Source organism: Phoenix dactylifera, chromosome 17 (assembly GCF_009389715.1).
Source record: "Phoenix dactylifera cultivar Barhee BC4 chromosome 17, palm_55x_up_171113_PBpolish2nd_filt_p, whole genome shotgun sequence".
Taxonomy (NCBI): domain Eukaryota; kingdom Viridiplantae; phylum Streptophyta; class Magnoliopsida; order Arecales; family Arecaceae; genus Phoenix; species Phoenix dactylifera.
The window spans coordinates 11,221,535-11,237,100 of record NC_052408.1 but is presented as its reverse complement, the minus strand read 5'-3'; the positions used below and the strand labels follow the sequence as shown (position 1 = coordinate 11,237,100).

Sequence of the window (15,566 nt, the reverse complement as noted above, 5' to 3'; positions counted from 1 at the left end):
CATCCGCTTGCTGAAAGCCACAGCCACCAAGTAAGAATCTTCTTGGGTCCTCGTCTGAAGTTTTGCGCGTCTATTTTGTTGAAACTTGGAACTGATATGGGAGACTAACATGCTATGAGATTCCATCCGAAATTTCGAACCTTCCCATCAGCCTATGAAAGCTCCCACAAAATAAGCCACATTATTACTGTGCTGCAAGTTAGGAGCGGCCTTCAAGCTCTCTCAATTGAGCAAGTTTTGAGGCCTTACGGGCCTGGTTTCTGTACTTCATTCCCATAAAGGCTTAAAGCTTGGCTGCTGCTTTTTTTTTTTTTAATTTACTTTTTAAAATAAATCTCGCAGTTGAGAGTTATCTCATGCCCACGAATTCTTCATCTGCAGCCAGAACTCTTTTGGGTCTTAATTCTAGATCGGGGCATTTTGTCATTTGAAAAGTTGAGAGAGAGAGAGAGAGAGACGCAGGATTTAGTTGGGACTTTATGGCAGAAATAAATGCCAGCCTTTACACTTACTAGCAAAAAGTTTTCTATCACTCGGTGACAAATGGATTTGGCATTAGAACTTGTCGATCAAATTGCCAAGCAAAAACTTCAATATATTTCCTAATCTTCATAAACTGCCATCATTATATTATTTTATACTGCTTTATCAGTTTCTCAAATAAGCCATGTCAGGGGCCTCCATGTTAGTGTCATTGTTGCCTCTATAGAGATGTCATTTAATCACAATTAGATAGTTAAGGGATCTACGATTGCTACGAGGCAATTCTTGAGAATTTTCATCAAAAAATAGCAAGTTTATTTTTGTGTTGCCGTAAAATATGCATATCTGAAGCTAGTGTATTTCATTGTTGTGTTTTTTTTTTTTTTTGAAGTAAAGTTTAAGATGACTGTCTTTCTTTTACTTGTTATGGTGTGTCATTGGCTTTTTTTTTCAAGATGATTTAGTTATTGTGATATTTTTGGCATTATAGTTGCCCAGTGACCTCTGTAATAATAAAAAGGGCTTTTTTAGAACAATTCTACAAACTATTATTTGTAAAGTCAGAGGACTTCAGAGAAGACATATGAGGCCTGACCTGCTCGGAGGCTTGGGCAGGGATTTTTGGCCCATCAGTCCGGGCAGGCATAGAAATTCAAGTCCTGACGACAATTGAGGCTGGTTCCGGGCTAAGTTTTGTAAGGGCCTGGCCTGACCCAGCCCAGAGTTAAATAAATAATTAAAATATCATGTATTTAATAACATATATCAGTTTGTATATCTCCTGTATTTTATACTTTGACACGCTCTATCTGTTCTTAAAACTCCTGCTTCCTTCTCGCCTGTGACCCTGTCTTGATCCTCCACCTCTACACCTTTTGCCTCCTCCAACTGCCCCCCTACTGGTGCCACCCCTTCCTCCACCTCCCCTAGATCTCCACTGCTCCGACACACATAGATCCAAATACACTGGCCCTCTCTCTCTCTCTCTCTCTCTCTCTCTCCCTCCCTCCCTCCCTCCCTCTCCCTTCCACCGCCGACCAACTCATCATTGCTGCAAACAAGGGACTAATCGTCCTTGTCCTGGATTAGTTGGGTCGGGCCGGGTCAGGGTTGTGCCTCGATTTTTGTGCTCGGCCTGGGCTCAGGCTGGTCAGGCTGGCATCAAGGGCATTGATATCAAGCTTAGGCTCCGGATTTCTTTTACACTGTTGCTTTAGTGATATCTGATCAGAGTTTCTTCTAAGATATCATAATAAGATGAAATATTTGTGGGTAGTCATATTTAAGAAGCATTTGTGCAGATAAAGATTTTTCGGTATAAAGAAAAAGAATCTCCTTGAAGAATTTAAATATTAGCAGAGGTTTTCCTTTAAAGTAGTTCAGTATAAATGACTATCACTGGAGACCAAACAATTAGTAGAAATTTGCTGATAAATGCGCTTCAGTTATTGTTGAATGCTGCAATATGCAGTTGAAAGTAGAAAAATAGGATGCTATGTTTCGAAGTGATTGCTAGTGTTTAATTGATAATTTCCAGGCCAACTGAGATTTTGATATATTTAGCCATCCATGATCATGTATAACTTTTTTATCTGTCAGATGAGAACTTTAATTTTTGCCCTTGCTTTTTTATTTTATTTTTTCCTATTTTGGGGTGGGGAGGGGGGGGTGGCGGTGTCTAGGAAACAACCAGGAGTCTTTCAGCATGGAATAAGTTAGAACATATGAACTTTGAAGACAATTGCATCTCTGCTGAAATAATTTTGAAATTTAGGACATTTACATTTTATTATTGGTAATGCTAATATCGTCATTTGATTGTAATACGTGTTTTGAAGCATTTGAATATGAATGTAGCAAGTTAGACAGAACTGTGTAGTTTGAAAGATAATATATCAATAAGACCATTAGCTCAGTTGTCTTAATAGAATCAGAATGAGTAATGGAGTCCTTCGTGTGTCCCTGCTGAGCTTGTGGTTGAGCAGCTTCTTTCCACAATCTGTTTGATAGACCTTGAGAGATTGTTATTTACAATTTTGCATTGTCGATTGTATGTCAAATTTCCATTATATGATAGAACTATTTATGTGCTGTCTTAACAGTTCTCAGATGTCACACATTCCAAGCTACCTGCTTATCTGGGTGCAGTCTCTGTTGTTTTCTGCTTCATAGCTGCCATAGTCTCAGTTGCGCTTGCATTTGCAGTTGTACCCAGGCAAGTGATGCCATGGACGGGTTTGCTGCTAATGTACGGGCGGGCATTTACTTCTTTTTTTCATAGTATTTGGAAGTTATCTGCGCTTGCTTTACCATAGGGGAAAGGCAACATCAAATCAAGCAGGAACTATTTTCACATGTGTAGACTCCTCTGTCTATGACTCAGGCAAAGATTTTTTAAGATTCAAATTTGCTGTATCAGCTTATACATATCTTTATTAGCCTTTTCAGATTGTAATTGAGCTTTACTTATGATGCAGGTCATCAATGCCATACATCTAACTGTGATGTTACCACATGGTTCTATGGCATAGGGATGGCTTTCGTCGGAGACCACGTCTCCAAAATATGCTCTACCCGGAGGGTCGGGCGGATATGTAAATGGGCGGACCTCATGAACCAAAATAATTGAGGCACGAGGAGTATCCGATGCCACCTTCCGACCAGCCCGCCTGTGCCACGTTGAGATTCTCTCACCCAAGTCTACTGAGTCAACAAGGAAGAAAGTAGGAACATTGCTTAGGTCACGAGTCGGACCGCTCCATTTGGGTCCATTTGGGTCATTGGAAGAAAGTAGAAATCATTTGCAGCGCGATCAAACCGAACGGGTTCGAGTTGAACCGGACGCGCCATATGGGTCTGTCCCCACACACATCATGACCGTCTTGATTCCAGACCATGCTTACGTGTGTTCTGCGGGCATTCCATCGCGTTGATCCTACGCAGCGTCTCTCTTTTCTCCCCCCTTTTTTAATTTTTCTATTTTCAAATTCTCAGAGAATAACAACAGCAGCAATAATAATAATAAAGAGAGGGGAAAAAAAAAGGCACGTGACAGCCTGGCAGGCAACAGAAGGAAGTTCGGCGGGCTGAAGTTGACGACTCGGGACGCAATCCGGACAATCTTGCATCATAGACGACGGTGATCCTCCGGACGGTCCACCTCTTGATGAGCCATGAAATATATCGAACGCGGGTCCCGCTTGCAACGCTAGAGGGTTCACGCTCGCTCCACTTTACCTACCGGAAACGCGGTGCGACGCGGCGCCCGCCTTTGCGAGATCGTTTTTTTCTTCTCTCGTCCGCGCTCTTCCTACTTCCATCTTTCTCTAATTCGAATATTTCTTTTCTTTTCATAAGTTTTTTTTTTTTGGTTCGTTTTATTATATTCCATTTTCAAAAATAATCGGAGAAAAGAAAAAATATTCTTTTGTTCTATTGTCCTTTTTTTTTCTATTAAAAAAATTCCTTCTCACCTTTCCGACCAAATCACGGGGTCTCCCTGCCTCCCCATTCCTCCCTTCCTTCGTTCGTTCGTTCGTTCGTTCATTCGTTAATCGCTCGCTCGCTCTCTCTCTCCGAGATCAACGAGTAGCCATGTCGTTCCGAATGGTAAGAGTCGGATCTTTGCTTGTTGCTACCCTTTCTCTTAGATTTTGTTCGGTGGATACTAGTTTTGATCGGTTTGCTTTAAGATTTCTTGAAAATTTTTATGAAATGGAGGCTGGATTTGTGTGAAAACAGTAGCATCTTATGATGAATGTCTGGGTTCCTCCATGCTCTTGTGACGATCGGACCGCTCTCTCTTTCTGTTTTCACTTGGGAATTGGGCAAATCTTGATGGATTTCTTGATCTCGTCTTCATTTGTCGGAGTAGGATAAAAGATCCTTCGTCTAGCACAAAGATCATCATCTTTCTGTGTGTCGGTCCAAAAAAAAAAACTTATCCTTTAGAATTTGCTTGTTTCTTCTACATTTCGTATATGGCAGACTGTATCGTGGATGCTGAATTTCTCTGCATTATCTCTTATAACCTTTCATGATTGACGGTTGACAGTTTGCAATTGTAGGTTGAGTTATGAGGCTCTTCTTTTCTTTAAGTTAGGATGGCCCTTGGTTGGATATATTAATTCTTGATGTCTGATTGTTTCTTCATATCAAGATTCCTTTTCCGGAATATTTTCATTGATCCGGAATGGGATGGAAATCCTTTAATTTAGGCTGATTTTGATTACAATATTGCCTGTCTTTTGTTGATTTTGCTTCACTGTAGTATCTCTTTTAAAAAAAAAAGCATCCCTTTTTTTTATTCCTTTTACATATTTATGTGGTAAAGTATAGTAGGTTAAGTTGGATCGTTTCCTAATTTACAGCATAACTTGGTAAAATGCTTTGATGTTAGACAATTGAAACTTGGTCCTTTTGAGTTAAGGCGCGCTTTTGTGTGAATAACGTATTAGTTTCAGCATCCCGTAAAAGAACTTGTTAAAAAGGGCAGATAATCAAAGACTTGCTCTTTGAGTTCGGCCTTTTATGTGAGTAATATACTAGTTTTAACTGTCTGGCTTTTACTTTTGCATCCCATTGCTAACAAAGTGGATATTTATGGGATGCCTTACTTACGATAAAGTTTGTTATGAGGATTAACTCTTTGCCTTGTATTGGCATTGATCTGCAGTCAAGTGCATCTTGTGGGATGGGAGTAGCTGATCACAGCAAGAATGCATTTCTTGAACTGAAAAGGAAGAAAGTGCATCGTTATGTGATATTTAAGATTGATGAAAAGAAAAAGGAGGTTGTTGTGGAGAAGACAGGAGCTCCAGGGGAGAGCTATGATGATTTTGCTGCTGCATTGCCTGAGAATGATTGTCGATATGCCATCTATGACTTTGATTTTGTGACTGATGAGAACTGCCAGAAGAGCAAGATATTTTTTATTGCATGGTTAGTTTCTTTCTAGCTCCTAAATTATTATAGATTTGAAGTTTGGTTTTTTTTTTTTATCCATACAATTATGCCATTTTATCAACATCTTGAGATTCTGAATGACACATAACATTGTTTTTGTGGATGCTAATTATAGATTAACTCTATTTGAGAAAGAAATTAACTTTACTAATTGGTTTTAGTAAGCTATGTGATTATTTCTGTGTTCATGCTCTTAATTTCTGTGAATTAATTTGTTTCCTATCACATAATCAACCTTTTTAACGGTGAACAAACCATGATGAGACTGTTGCAACAATTACTGGACGTCCTAGGGCTTGCAGACCATCATATAACTTAATAAGCTTGCACAATTATAGGTTTTCTGGTAATATTGTTGTCAAGGGAGACATGTCGAGTCACCACCATCTGATGATTTGTGGAGTGCAGGGTTTAGTTAACCAGAAAAATTATTACAGATATATGGATGATGTTTATTTTGTTGTCTTGTTTATTTTTCAGATGTTGAAATCTTGATTCCAATGTTTGTTTACTTCCTTTTCTTCAAGTATCAGTGTTGCTAGAATTTGTATTTATGTTCTGGGATTGTAAACGATTTAATGTGTTTTGTAGTCTTGCTTCATTTGTAACTGTATGAGGGTAAAAGCACCCTCATGTATGTAAAAGCATAAAAAAAAGGAATATGTTGTAAAATGTTTTAAAAATGTCTATTCATCATCATAATGTGAAATACAATATAGTCCAATGGAAATAATCAGTCCATAGCCGATATTGACTTATGTATATATGTGATGATGTATTTTATCTCTGTATGGTAACATCATCATTCAGCACAACTATTATGAAAATGATCCATCAGACACAGTGCTTAGTGCTGGTTTCCTCTTGACATAAATCAATTTGCTAGTTTCATTCTCTGCAGTATTGCTCTTGATTGCTTAAGCGACAATGCTTTTTATGGTGTCACTTGTAAAGAGGAAATTATTTTTGTGTATCCTTTTTGATAGCTATACAATGCATCCATAATGTTGATTTTATGGAAACTCATATTTTTGTGATCTTCCATTCGTCTAGCATGTCTTAGCTCCTCGTACTGTAGTTCTGATTTTTAACCCCCTGTATTATCACCATTACCATCATCCTTCTTTTGCTAACTTAATGGCTAGAGCCTACCCAATTTTCTCACCCCTAACAATTTATCTCCCTCTACTTTCTTTTTTCAGTTAATTCTTGGAAAACAATTTATAAGTATTCTTTCAGTTAATTCTTGTAAAACAATTTATAAGTATTCTTTCTATCTTCTGGCTTCCCAAGTTTCAATCTCATTATCTTCAGAAGTACTTGAAGATCATTCTTTGTGCATGTAAGTCCAATACCTTGATTTTTCCTTATTGTCTCTGCCATATAATAATCTAGAAAAATACATCCTCCTACTTTCAAAAAATACGGAGATAGTCAACCATTGTCTTCTTCATCATTTACATAATATGTAATATACTCAATAGAACATTCTATAGCCTTCCTTTGTTTTATGCTCAGGTGAAGTTGCTCTTTTTTGTTGTTTTATGCGAGTGGTTGAAATGGTCAAGTGCCATTTCATGAGCTACTCTTCTGCTATTTAAAAGGCATCAACATAATGTGGTGCGTAGATGCTCCTCTCAATTCCTGTGTGTTCTGGCCTTTTAGTTAGCACAAAGTTACTCCATCAGAAAACTATTTGTAGTACCCCCCTTCCCCAAAAAAAGGAAAAAGAAAAAGAGAGAAAAAAAAAATAGATGCTCCCTTTTTAACAAAGGAGTATATTAAGTTTTTATACATGCAGAACTATTAGCATCAGCTCTAGCCATGTCTGGAAGCTATCTGATGGAATCATCTAAGTTCCTATCTTCTCCCTAAATTGTCCAACCAACAGAATAGTTACCTTGTATACTTATGGCCCTGGGTGCTGCCCTGAGCACATGTGTACAGTTTCTGGAAGTTAAGGGGCTTAAATTCATGATATGAGGCAACAATGATGCATATTGAACATGAAGCCTTGGGCTCTTTTTATACCAACCAACTTGTTGCATTTAATTTCTTGGGTTATGTTTTCAACTGTTGTGGCATCTATGCTTTCGTGTTTTTATAAAGTGATTAGTTACAGCACTGAAGATGGATCCTAAAATCTTTGTAAATGTGATCCGTTAGTCTGAACATATTGAGGGAGAAACAGGGAGGAGTTACAGGAGCAAATTGAAGTTGGAAATATTAGAATCATTTGGAGAGGCAAAGATTTCACATATTATGTTTCTTGAATCTGTGAGCTGATATTTAGAGAATAAGGAGCTGTGAGGAACCACAAAGATTAGGGTTTACTAGTTTGTGACATAAGACTTGGTAGGAATATATTGAAATACGTACATCCCTAGATATCTGAATGAATTGGTGGATTGGGTCAAAATTTAAGATAAGGCTTATGGTTGAAGCTTTTGTACATCAAAACCCTAACACCATGTCTTGCAGGTGATAGAGATGTAATTTACCAAAATTTCTGCTATGTTTGGGATATTTTTCAGAACATGGTACCACTCTTAGCTAGTCTGAATTAGTAAACTTCAACACATTGTGCAATCGCTTGTGAGGTTTATAAGATGTTATTGTCCACCTCCAGGGCATGTCTGAACATATGGAAACCATATTTAACCCTAATATCTACTGCCTTCTGACTTTATGCAAGCCTAAGATTCATATTAATTTCAGTTGATATTATGTTCCTTCCTGCAAGAGACTCCAAATTCCTTTGGCTTAGAGATTCTATGTATGTGTAATGCTTGTTTTCATCTTGTACCAATATACTACTGTTTGAAAGTATGATGAAAGTCACCTTTTTCTTTTAGCGTAATCAATTTATATGTCTATCTATCGATATGTATGTATCTATTTAAGACCTTTTTGCTAGTGCAATATTACTTCTTTTAGTTCCATACTCATGCTTTCATTAGATACTACAATTGTACCCTTCTGCTTGTAAGGTATTTTCAGTTCCAGTCTTTAGCTAAATACCTCTCCCTATATACATGTATCACTAAACAAGAATGTCCCCATCAAGATTGTTTGAACTGGACCGAACCGCCCGATTAGCCTCGTACCAAGCCGACCTAGTTCTAACCGGGTTGGTTCGCCTATTAAAATCGGGACCAGCCCCGAACCGGCCAAAACGGGTCTTGAACTGGACCGAACCGGCTGGTTCCGTTCGAACTTGGTGCGAATCGTCCGGTTCACATCGAGTCGGCTCGGTTCGGAACCAGGTCCCCTCCCCCTTTCTCAATATTTCTTCTTTGTAACATTTAGACTTTTAGAGGTCTCCCGGCTTTCCCTTTTTTTCAATTTGCAAAATCACACTAATTCAATGCGATTGAAGAAAGTTTCAAGCCTATATAAGATGTCCTTCCTCTCTCCTATCTCATTTCCTCTATTTTTTTTCCAAAAATAGCTCAAATTTTATAAAATAAAGAAAGATCATACCAAAATTTTTGATTTGGGCTTGATTTTATGATATGTTGCAGATCTATGGATAATCTATACGATGATATAAAAAATTTTAATTTTTAGATTATATATAATTTTTAAAAATTAAATATATATTTTTGGATTAATATATATAATTCAAAAAAAATGTAAAATTATAAATATATTTAGGAGCATGCAAGCTACTCTCTAGCAAAATTTGGTGTACATTTATTCAAATTTTGATGCGATCATGCGCATAGTGGCCTGGTTCTAAATTTGAAAAAAAAATTAAAAAAAATAGCCTTTGATGCATGCCTACGGGCCTCAAAATTATATGTAGCATCTATTGTTAGGTTCTACATGGATCTGAACTATTAATTTTTTAAAATATTTATATTTAAAAATTATTTTTAAATTTAAAAAATAATTAAAAAAATATATAATTAATATAAAAAATTATAAAAATTTAGTAGTACATATTACATAATTCATAAGTATTGCAAGCAGCAGTGCAGATCCAAAGTTCAGGAGGACCTTACTGAGGAAGGACGTCAGCAGAGGCAATGGACGTATTGCATCTATGCTCGGGGCTTTTGGTAGCAAAAAGAAGTCATCTAGGAAGATTCTACTAGGAGCCACCATCCATGATTTAGATTTGCATGCCTTCTTCAGCAAGGATTCGAAGCAGTAGAGGGTTGACACAATGCTAAAGAAGGATAAGAAGGATATGTGGCGAGTTATTTGATCCTGATTCCACTTTAGCCACATTCCAGCGTATATGGCAAATAATACATACTATAGGTTTGTCATTTTCTTCATACAGGTTGTCGGTTCCGGTATAGATCTTTTAGGACCAAAGGACATATAGGGTAAGTTTTTTGATAATAATGAGCTAGAGAAGTGGATTGTCTCATACAAGAGTAAATGGTCTATATACGGACTAATGGTGATGTGTGATAGTTGATCGATCCTATCAGGCGGAGTATTATCAACTTCTTGATATATTGTGATATGGAGACTTTTTTCTACAAGTTGATTGATGCTTTCGATCTGGTGCATAATGCCATATACATCCTCAAATTGATGGGAGAGGTGATTAATCAAGTAGAAGAGAAGAATGTCGTGCAGATTGTTATTGATAATGGGCCACAATATAAGGCCACCAGAAAGATATTGATGGAGTAGCGATCACATATTTTCTGGATCCCGTGTGTTGCATATTGTATCGACCTCATAGTGATGGACATTGCGAAGATTCATAGAGTGCAACAGACAATAGAGATGGCCCAAACTGTTACTAGATATATTTATAACTATACATTGGTCCTTTCACTGATAAAAAGGTATACAGAAAAAAGATCTTGAGACTAGGAGTCACATAATTTGCTACTAATTACGTTGCATTTGATATTTTTTTGAGAGGGAAGCAACTCTACGTCAGATGTTTGTCAATCCCGAGTGGTAGAAAAGTAGATTTGCGAGGGCTGGCACTGAAGGAAGCACTGTCGAGGACTTGGTGACGAGATAGACATTTTAAGAGCAGGTCGAGCTGATAGTGATGACTATCAGACCATTGTATGAAGTACTTTGTGCTGTGGATAGCAATAGGTAATCTCAGATAGACTTTTTGTACATAGGCTGGAGAGGACAAAGATTCAGATTAAGAAGTCAGATTCAACCTATGCCCAAGAGTACATCGATATTATTGAGCAGCGGTGGAACTACCAGATGGATAGGGACTTGCATCTAGCAGGTAAGCAAGAATATTGAAAATTAGATTACTCCTAAATTTATACAATTTTATTAAGACAATGGCGAACTCTATCTGTAGCATACTACTTGAAGCTAAGGTTTCAGTACATCGTATAGCTAGAATCAATTGGATGACAAACTTTTGGCCGCTTTACATAATATAATTTACAAGATGGAGCCTAATCCAAAAGTTGCGGCCCTATGTCTAGAAAAGGTAAGTTAACATAAGTAACATATGTAAGTTAACTGATATTTTTAATTATTAATATATTATAATATTTTTTTCGTAGACCAAAATATTTTGAGAGGGCATTGACAACTTTGGAGTTTCGGCAGTTGTCATAAGTAAAAATGTATGAATCCAGGTATATTACACATTAGAAGGACATTTACCTGACGTTAGATGGTTAGTAATATGATACTATCTTATATATCATTTTTTTTATTATTTTTGCAGCTGAATAATAGATTTACTTTGGTTTGTTCGCGAAAAATTTTAAGCGACTTGCTATTCGGATTCTCTTCCAGACAGTCTCCTCGAGTGGCTGTGAACGCAACTGGTCCACCTTCGCCTTCATCCACAGCAAGCAGAAAATCGTTTGACACAGAATCGTTTCAACGATCTTGTATATGTTCACTACAATATGAAATTGAGGCTGAAGTACGTTCAGAAGGAAGTGGAGCTAAAGTACACAAATTCGATCCATAGTGCTTTCATTGATGATGAGGATGATTCTATGCAAATGCTTGTGGGCTAGCAGCAGGAGTCGAAGCTTGATGAGCAAGAATTTCCTCCATGACCGACCAGTTTTGTAGCCAATGAGGCTAAGGTCGATACAGAGCAATGGGCAGAGAGCAATATTCTATGCATCCTTCCAACTGATCAACCACAACAATAGTGGTCATTGGGGAGCCGATCACCATATGACTTATTGTCTGAGATATTCTCTTAGAGATATAATTGAGAGATGCTTAGACGAGGTCACTACGCTACCCGGTCAACTCGGTTAGGAGGGCGACATACATCCTTCCAACATAACCACGCAGAGAGGCACGAAGGGTAAGTAGGCAGCGAGTGGCACAAAGAGTAAGCAAGCAGTGAGTGGTACGAAGAGTAAGTAGGCAGCTGCTTGGCAGCCCCAATGAAGAGTGTGGAGGAGCCAGTTCACTCAGATTCAGAAGCCAAAGCAGCAATTTTGGTTATCATGGATTTAATGGCCAAGGAGAGCGGAGGATATGAGACCACCGTTTATGAGACAGCCGCAGGATGGTCTTCGATTCACTGGTGGGTCTTAATATATTGGATTCTATTATCCGCAACCACAGGCAGTCTATGACTTATATGAATCTGGATATAGTGCGTCTGAGGCATCTTTTAATGACTATTACCCTACGCAGCTCAGAGCATCTTATAAGTCGGATTTTGTTGCAGGCTCTCCATTGGGGCTGGTCGGATGGGCTCCTTTACAATCGTTTTATCAGTCAGAGGACACTTCTTAGAGCTAGAGCTTCAACGAAAAATCCAAGAGTGCTTATAACTCGGAGCGCATTTCTTATGGGATAAACATACAAGACTACAATGCCACTTGGTAGAGGGGTGGGTTGATCTGCCTTCTGACTATGCTAATGATTCGGATATCTACGAGAGGCAACGCCACTCGATAAGATTTTAGATATCAGTATGTATGTTGTACTTTAAATATATGTAATTAATTATATTATTTTATATTTTTATCTTAATAGATGATTTTAGAAGATTTCATGTTGCTTTTTATAGCATGCAACATCTTGCTGATTATTTTATATTTTGTATCACTTCAAAGAACATCAAATTAGACTTAAAATCATTGAAAAAGTTAAAAAAGATTGACTACCAATTAATTGAACTTAAAAAACTCAAAAAAACATGGGCATGCTGGATTAGAATTGGCATGCCCAAGCGTACCGCGTGTCAATATGATATCGAATTAATATCGAACCAACCCGTCCGCCAACTGGTTTGGCGGACTTTGGTCCTCATGATATTGATTTTGGTCAAGCAGTATATAAGTTTACCCCAGTATATCGCTTCCATCCCCATCTTAAAGTATAGTACAATAATTAGGAATAATAGTGACTTGTATGGTCTGGAAACTTGGGTGGTCATCACAATAAAATGTGGCTTTTAATCAGTTGATTCCAAGGCCATGCCAATCATGCAGCCAAATTGGCCTTCTGATCGTCATTGCCATATAAATGTGAGAGGTATCAGACCAGTGAAAGAGAAAATAGGGAAAATCATGACTTCAAAAAAATCCTCGACTTGGTAACCACAAATCAAAAAATAGAATGACACATAGCGCGCAGCTGAGAACTGGGGACTCCATTGTTGAGGTGCCACGCCATGGTACAGCCATCAGACGTCATAGTTGCCCAGAGGCCATCCAAGTTGCTGCCTTTCACTCAGCAACATGTAAAATATATCTTACCTGCAACACATATGTGGGGATTAGAAAAGTTCGTGAATATCACATATCAGAGGACCAGACAAAGGACCAAAAGATCATCAATAGATCGATGTGCAAAAAATTTTCTGGATTCAAGCTGCCATATATGTACTGCTTTATCTGTCTTAAAGTTTGTGTTTTTGACTATTGAATAGGTCTCCGGCCACCTCCCGCATCCGTGCTAAGATGCTGTACGCCACATCGAAGGATAGATTTCGACAGGAGCTCGACGGCATCCATTATGAGATTCAGGCCACCGACCCCACAGAGATGGATATGGATGTGCTCAGAGACCGTGCAAACTAGAACCGCAAAGCTGCAGAGACTTCTGTTACAACAGGCAGCTTGATATGGGCCTCGTTCCCCTAGGTGTGGTTGATTATGTGCATCGTCTGGTTCAATGCACGATGGCTCGTTTGAATAAAATAGTCTGCCTGCACCTGAGAGGGCTAATGGAAGTTCTGGTTTGTTTAGGTAGATACTTAATATTATGGTCTGAAACGTGTGGTGCCCCTCTATTTGGAAGATGCTTCTCTTTGCTTATATTAAATGACTGTATGTGCTGCTTATCATGGTTTAGAAGATATCACATGAAGTATCTGGAAATTAATAATCCTGTACAGCATTTCAGGGTCGCTGGTGCTGCTGTGACGTTTTGCTTTCTAGCTTCTTTATTTCCCCCCCCCTCCCCCCTTGATGGTGATTGTATGATACAGGATTGTAGTTGCGCATCCCAACAGGCAAGTTGATCGCCTACGGAACGCACATTCTAGAACATATTTGTCATCGCACTTGCTCCATTTAGCCGCTTTCATCCCAAATAATCGGTCTAGTGCAATGTATGCCATCGGTACATCATATCCCATCATATTGGAATTATAACTTTGGCCTACTGCCTATATAAAAGGGACGGGATAAAGACTAAATCTGCGCCTGTTGAATTCATATTTGATGCTTTTAGGATGAAATATGTTTTGCTGCAGCCAAAGGAGGATCGATTGAAGTTTTCTCATATATATATGTATATATATGTATATATATGTATATATATGTATATATATGTATATATATGTATATATATATATATATATATATATATATATATATATATATATATATATATATATATATATATGTATATATAAAGGGAAACTCTTGACATGTCTTTGGTTAATTATGTTATCAACCCTTACAAATAAGGGATGTTTGGTATGGGGTGATTCATCAAGGATCAAGGGTGATATGGATAAACGTGATGAGATAACCATGTTTCATTGCACCTTAACAATCTTGCATGGCAGTGATCCCAGATCATCTCCATTTCTCAATAATTGCCCCACCCAATAATAGAAAATCGGTCCTTGAGGATGGGTATTCAAGATCACCCCAACTTGGTAATCTTGGAACAATCTTGCCCCTCGGTCCAGTAATTGAGTATTGACCAAATCCTCATACATTGGATGTAAGAGATTTCAGTGTTTGAGAAAGAGCATCCATGAGGGATTTGGATTTCTATCTTGTTTCTTTCCTCATCTTTTTTTTTTGACCGCATTAATTTTTTTTATTTCGTAAGATATTGATTTTTTTTATTTTGTCATTTCTTGATATTTTGATCATTTGATTTTTTTTAATGTTTGATCAAGTCTGTGTTGTTTTTCTGAACATTGATATATATACAAAAATTATGTTTTTTTATCCTGTAGAATTGTTGTATATATAACGTGCATAGATTTTTTTTTTTTTCGAATCGCAGATGCATAAATTTATTTCTATTGATCTATCACGTAGATTCGTCTATTTCTAGATATGTCTTATCATAATTCCTTAAGCACAAATTTTTTGGTCCGCATGTTAGATGTTGGCGTAGAGCATAATATGACAGAGAATAGCCTCAAGGAAAAAGAAAAGCAATGGTGTCTTAGTTCCATCTATACACATGTCATGTCTCTTTTTTTGGCTGAAAATCATGTATGCATTAAGAACGAAGAGTCATGTTCTTAGATAGAGAACCCTTCTATGGTTAGAACAATTGACTAAAGGTAGAAAATTGCACCAGCAATTTTGAAGTTAGTTATTGTGGTAGCTCTAAATTTATATGCAGAAAAAAATAATAGAATAATAAGAATATATTACTAATGATTAATGTTGTATGGATTTAACTATGATTCAATTTGTTCAAACTTGAAGTCAATGAGAATAATTTTGATCTATCCATTCCAACCCCGTGTCAGTTGAGCTTAGTTTTTTATTTTTTTTGCCTTTCGGTATAGTGCTAAAACACTTAATATTGGGGTCAAAAAAAATGTTGTTATTTGCACTTCATTTTATCGGAGATACATCATATCCAAAAGTAGAGCCTGTGACAAAACAATAGAGCTGCTATAAAAATCAAAATATTTGTTTATATTCTTA

At 37.4% G+C, this 15,566-nt stretch overlaps 1 protein-coding gene across 1 annotated transcript; it reads left to right on the top strand.

Annotated features, from left to right (window-relative positions):
- Positions 1 to 3,853: 3,853 nt before the first annotated feature.
- LOC103718265 (actin-depolymerizing factor-like) lies at positions 3,854 to 13,828 on the top strand. The gene is made up of 3 exons (XM_008806996.4): positions 3,854 to 4,092; positions 5,159 to 5,424; positions 13,310 to 13,828. Exons 1-3 carry the CDS (start codon positions 4,078 to 4,080, stop codon positions 13,458 to 13,460), a joined length of 432 nt encoding a protein of 143 aa, XP_008805218.1. The 5' UTR covers positions 3,854 to 4,077; the 3' UTR covers positions 13,461 to 13,828.
- Positions 13,829 to 15,566: the final 1,738 nt, after the last annotated feature.

Excerpts from the sequence above, each read along its gene's own strand:
- LOC103718265 (XM_008806996.4), top strand. Across the intron at positions 5,425-13,309 it reads AAGATATTTTTTATTGCATG|GTCTCCGGCCACCTCCCGCA; the intron begins GTTAGTTTCTTT and ends ACTATTGAATAG.